Raw genomic sequence first — 6380 nt, 5'->3', positions numbered from 1 at the left:
ATTATAATAAATTACGTAGTTTATTTATTATCACATTTTCACATTTTCAATCCATGACAGGAAATAGCTGTAAAAAGGACTTTTTTTATCATGAAGCATTCACATTGTGACATTTTATATCAAAATATGTATATACACTGTATTTACCATTCTTTATTAATATGTTAAGACATAATATATAAAAGTATCAGACTTTCCTCTTTGTAATAAATTATAACATTATAGCTTTCCAGGAATCAGTCACACAGAGCTAGACAGTACAGTATGTCTACTTCACTTACCTAAATCTCATATTTTATGTATTTGTAGTCAAACTCACAGAACTGCTGTTAGAAATGGTACTTTCCATACAAGCTAGAGTCATTGATTCACTGATGTCCGAAAAGCACCAAACTTGAATTATATTAAAAAAAATAATCATTATTCTTCTTTTTTTGTTTAATGCCTAATAATAAATAAAGGTCAATTGTAAAAAGAACTAGTATAATAAAAAACAGTTTTAGTCATGAATGTTTCTTGTAAACATTTTAAATTTAAAAACAGATGAATTTCAACATGTGCTATACTATGCATATTTGTTTTTTTTAAATATTCCCCAACCTATAGAGCATTTTATCACCAGAGGTGAAATTAGAACATCTAAATATATAAACTAGTCAGTAATAGTTATTAGTATAATGTAATGAGGCTTTGATGGTTCATTTCAACTTCCAAATCTATTAGGGCAACTCCCCTTTACAGTGCCACATGAATGTACAATAGTGTTGTAGTATGTTGCTTTAGTAAAGGAGTCCTGTGTTCTTTTGGAATGTAAAAGGCATGTTAGCAGGTTTTTTATTCTTATTGGGCTTCCTTGATGTATTTGTTAATGTGCAACATAATGCATGTTATTGCAACACGAAGAAGTAAATGGGCCCAGAATGAGCGTCATTAGCAATTTCCTGAAATAGGGCTGAGTGCATTTTGGCAATTGACAATTTTTTACAAATTTTTACTTGGCATCTACAGGTGGTCAAGCAATAATAGCTCTATGTAAAGATAGCAAACATCACCAGGACCAAATATGTGAAGGTAATGGTATTGGCCCTCTGGTGCGACTGTTGCGAAACCCAAAAGTGGCGGAGGGAACACTTCTGAGCATTGTTACAGCGTTGGGGACAATGTGTGTTGGTATGTTGTTTCTCAATATATTGTATATTTTATGTGTTATATACTGTTTTTAGGCCTATGCAGTGCATTATCTTTCTTATATCATTCAGAATTTAAATTAAAATCAAACAATAAGATATGATAATAAATGGTCCTTGCATTAGAAGGCAAGGCCTGCTTGTTACATCAGTATCCCATAACATGTGCGAAAAAAAAAAAATAATGCTGGAGGAACATCTTGTGAGATCTGGATTACCTAGCATTCTTAAGAGCTTGCTGAAAGGATTTTGATGTCACCCTTATTTAAGTTTTTAGTCCATTCTTCTTTGTGGGTGAGTAAAAAATGTTTTCTTACATTTTTAACAAGGCTTCATGTTTCAGTTTGCAGAAGTTTATTATTTTTCAGGTTATGTTTGCATTAATACATAAATTGGTCATGAAAGAAATACTTGCACCATCACTACCATTATCTTGGTACACCTGGCTACCAAGGTGGTCTTCTAGCTTTAGTACTTACTGATTTGCAGGATCAAAACAAATAGCAGGTTAAGGGTACCAGCTTTATTGCTCAGTGGCTAACACTCTGTATCTGCAGTGCTGGGTCTTAGGTTCGAATCTGAGCCAGGACACTACCTGCAAGGAATTTGCATGTTCTTTGTATGGGTTTCCTCTGAGCACTCTGGCTTCCCCCATACCTCTAAAAACATGCAGTTAGGATAATTGTCTCCCCCAGAAACTATCATTGGTACATGTGGAAAAAAGGCAGCACAACCAAAGTGCAGTAATAGCTGCAATGTGGATGCCTAAGTATAAGATACTACAAAAAGAGTACCAATTACCCTGCCTGCATTTTGGCTTATGATTATTGAAACCAGTAGGTGGATCAGCAGAACAGCTATAAAAAATGGGTTATGGGCTTAGCAAGGGTATTTTTTTTCTATGACAGGGCCTTAGAAGAAATAAAGATCTCTGTTCCTGGGTCAATCCACATAACTCTCCATGTAGTCCTCTTCTAAAATGTCTCTGGTTCTACATTGTGCTCCACTTATACCTTTGCTATGTCCATAAGTAGGTAGGATAAATCAGAGGTATAAAAGGTAAAGAAAATATCTTGGGAACAGCAAGAGACACTGGTGTATGCCAGAAATAAATTTGAATAAAATACCCCAAATCGTACAGGATGTGATAAAAAAGTACTAAATATTATATTAGTATCACCAGAAATTACAGCTACCAAAGCTGTGCTGGTTAAAGATGTAAAAAAAAAAAATAAAGTACTAATAAACTAGTTAGTGTACATGGTGGTATAGACATTGCACATGTGGGTCAAATAAGTCAAGAGAAGAAAGTGAGAGTAGAAAATGTATTTTATGTATCACTGTGGACTATATGGCCCACACCTATTAATTATTAATTTACCAATACATTAGGCTTTTATTTCTACTTTATTATGTAGTAAGTGACGGTATGTTTTAAAAAGAGGAAATACTGGGAAGCCCCATGATAAAGAATAACATTTCCATGGATATATTAAGTGTTGGAGTGATTTCCACACATGTGTGTGCTACAGAGCACTATTACATTGATCATAAAAGTGCACCTCAATGTTTTTGTTTTTTTCATGTCATCTTAATTGAAACAGACAATTGTTTTGGAAGAATAACATGTATTGAGCTTTCTAAATTCCCTAATGATAAAGAATATTACTATTTTAATTTTAAACAGGTGTAGCTCTTATAAATAACCCAGTCACACAGGAGAAGATAGTGGAGGAACAAGCGCTAACGATTCTCGTTCTGCTTCTACAAACTCACAGTTCTCTAAAGATTAAGGTAGTCCATTACCCCAGCAGTAATTATCTTAGGCAAACTTAGGCACCTTTTTCCTTTTTTTATTTTAGTATAGCTGGGCTTCATTTTGCATTGTCTTATATTTATGTTGTATGCTTTTATTCAGGTTAAAGAGAACAAAAATGACATTGGATAAGTGACTTACAAACTTACAAACATGGCTACCTTACGCAGTGAAAGTAATTATATTCATATGTACAGTGGAGTAAAATTAGAAATGATTTCATTTTCATGACTGGTCCATTTAAAACCTTAACTTAACCCTAAAACAACATTTCTAGTGTATTTATTTTTGAAATGTAAAAGATGGGCTGTACATCTCTGTCCTTTATGTGAAAGCAGATGGATTTCCTGGACATGAAAACTTTGTAGCGCTGTGCACAAATTCTGAACTAGAAAACCAAACCAAAAACTGTACTAATTCAACTGACTTTTTCTGATCAGGACAGGAATACTAGTTTAGGTCAGTATATAAACTGCCATTTGTCCTTTGTTCCTATTGGTTCTTTACATGCTGAGCAGAACTATCAGTATATTCTGATGAAGCCTAGCTAACCTAAACAGTACTGTTCAAGGGTTGGTGTTCTGTTTGGAAAAGGCTGTGTGATGAATTAAAAACTACTGAGTGCCATTTATTTGTGGGGATAAAAATAAAGGATTCCTTCCTGTACCATGGGCCTCTTGAGTAGTCATTGCTAGTCCCAGAAACATTTCTCTTTTTACAAGGGGGTTATTTGCAAGAATTATAAATAAACATTCTGGCCCACTCCGGCCTTATAACAGATTTATTTTTCCATTATTCATACATCTTGTTTTTTTGTGTGAATAGGTTGAAGCTGCCTGTACTATAGCTTGTGTTGTCCTGAGAAATTCCAGCTTGCAAAGTCTCCTGCATGAGAAAGAAGGGTTTAAATATACTGATGTTCTTAATCTTCTTTATTCCGGAGATAAGGTATTTTCTTAGTCTCTTAGTTATTTAGGCTACAAAGGTAATAAAGTAAAATGATATCCTTTATCCTTTACCCTGAACCTTAACAATTAACTTTTGTGCGCTTTGGTCTGTTTAATATCCCACTGTAAATTGTTTTGCTGTATCATTCATAAATGCAAACAAATTTCTGTTGATTCTGTAAGAAATTTAGAGTTCTGGTGTGTTATGTACACACTTCCTGCATTAATTCAGTAAGCCTTTCAAGTTCTAATCATGACCTACAGTACACTTACACAATTATGTTGTGGAAATGAGGAGTGGGGTAAAGATTCAGTAATTTATAAAAGCCCAGAAAAAGAAATGTGTTGTAAGTCCTGGGTTCATGAACACACGATATTGAAATTTAGCCATTTTGAGATTGTGCATAGTACTTTAAATGTGCTCACACATTCTTTGCTCCGTGGCAGACTTCTATAGATATCTCTGAATATCTTTGGACAGTTTGACTTAACAGCCCAATATTTTGTTGGGTAAGGTTATAGGAGATTCCACGGGTAGGGCATTGCTATGGAAGCATTTCCACCTGTAGGACACACAGACATCCAGACTTTAAGTTTGCTTTAGGAACTGTACAGGACCACAGGGATGGGTCCGGGATAGGAGGTATGTTTCCCCCCTATGTAGAGCAAGGGCTCTATATAAAAAAGGTGTATTCTGGGGACAAGTGCAGGATTAGCAGAAAGCAACTCTGAGTTTGCTGTTGGGTATTTCTTTTCAGGGACTGGATTTTGAAATGGGAAGGAGAGTACTGGTTTGGCCTTCCCATTCCACCCAAATACAGTAGGTCTGGCTATAAATGGCACAGGTCTGCTATCAGAGATGGCTATGTCTATGTCTGATATGGAATTGGAGCAAGGAAGCTTCAGACAAGGATTGATGTGAGCTTGGCTGAGGAGCTGTATTTCTTTGGCCTGAAGGCTGTTTATTTGACTAATGGACTGTTAAATGATTTCTAAACTGCTCAGTTGGACTCTGAAGCTATATTTACCTTTGTTTGGTTTGGCTGAAGAAAGCTGTACTATTTTGACGCAATAAAGAGACTTGTAACTTTTACAAACTGTTCTGCAAGTGGTAATCTTTCCCCATGTCAAAAACCTTTCAATCATTTTTTTAACCTACTCAAATAGTTACAGATTCTGTCCTTTTTATAGATATAATTTGAATGCTGAAATTTATGATGATACTTTAATTTGTTTCAGGATATATGTTTGCGGGCAGGTCATGCATTAGCTCTTTTTGCTTATAACAATACCTTACAACAGTTCTGTCTTCTGAAAAATGGAGGTGTAGAAATATCCATCTATGAACCTTTCCTTCAGTCGGAGAATGAAGCGGAGAAAGCAAATGCTGCATTCCAGGTACAGTACATTGGGTCAAAAACTATTCACACCTCCAGTTTATTTTGTTGTTATGGTAAATGTTCTGTCTGGCATTGTCCCCTTTTACCTTGCTGCCCAAGCCACTGGTCCATAATTGCAGGTTCATTTAAGGGAAATGTAGCTGTTATGTAAACCTCTATAAAATGAAACACAAGATGGCACCTGGTAATTTTCAGATAACCATGTCACCCAATTTTTTTGTAGATTGTTGTTTTGTCCAGAATTATTGTGGACATGGACCAAGTATCACTTTCTGCTCGGGGTCTGACAATACTGTCTAAGCTCCTACAAGCAAAGAAGTCAGCCACAGTTGTGTTAGCAGGTAGGAGATATGAATACAGTATATAGCATTTTTTATTTTATTTGCTTTAAATTGTATAATTGTATATATTTTGCACTGTGACTTAAAATGTGTTAATGACAATAACCCAGCAATAATTATTAAAGTCTAGCCAAAGGCAAAGCATATTTTTGAGCAAAACTTGAGTGCAGAAACACACCAATGCATGCTGATTTGTTACAACCCACACATTACCCTAATCAGCACTCCCTGCAAGTCCTGCAGTAACTATAGTTTGTCCCTTGAGCCAGCCGTGGTTGAGGTAGAGCTTGCAGGGTGAGGCAGTCTAAAATTTGTTCTGATAGTTGTGCTAGCTATGGTTAATGCATGCTCAATATTAGACTGGCATGCATTGGTAAAGTTTTGTGCAAGTTGGTGAACAGGTTTAAAATTAGTAAATGTTATAACATTCCAATCACTTGTTTCAGCGGTGGATGCATATTTATGGTACAAAACACCATAGTCTGCCATTCGGTGTGATGTTTATTAAAATGTCTGGTTATTTATTTAGAGAACAATACCGATACCTACCAGATTACATACAAATACACTGCCAAGTAAAAAGATATTATATAAATCATACTTTTTTCACTGAAAGCAATAGTATGTAGTTTACTTGTTACAATTATCGGGATTAACAGACAATTTTATTGGAATATGTGTTAATAATG

General features: G+C 35.2%; 1 protein-coding gene across 1 annotated transcript in view; it reads left to right on the top strand.

The window, feature by feature from the left end:
- The window catches only part of ANKAR (ankyrin and armadillo repeat containing), a gene marked incomplete in the record, with an annotated part of 42975 nt that overhangs the window by 28293 nt on the left and 8302 nt on the right, over positions 1 to 6380 (top strand). Inside the window, 5 exon segments of the mRNA XM_072418815.1 lie at positions 1009 to 1170; positions 2875 to 2981; positions 3829 to 3951; positions 5190 to 5348; positions 5574 to 5691. Coding sequence (XP_072274916.1) covers positions 1009 to 1170; positions 2875 to 2981; positions 3829 to 3951; positions 5190 to 5348; positions 5574 to 5691 — 669 coding nt within the window.

The sequence above is a fragment of the Pyxicephalus adspersus genome, chromosome 7 (assembly GCF_032062135.1).
Source record: "Pyxicephalus adspersus chromosome 7, UCB_Pads_2.0, whole genome shotgun sequence".
NCBI classification, from domain to species: domain Eukaryota; kingdom Metazoa; phylum Chordata; class Amphibia; order Anura; family Pyxicephalidae; genus Pyxicephalus; species Pyxicephalus adspersus.
Note: the sequence above shows the minus strand (reverse complement) of the source record. Positions and strands in the feature narration are given on the sequence as shown.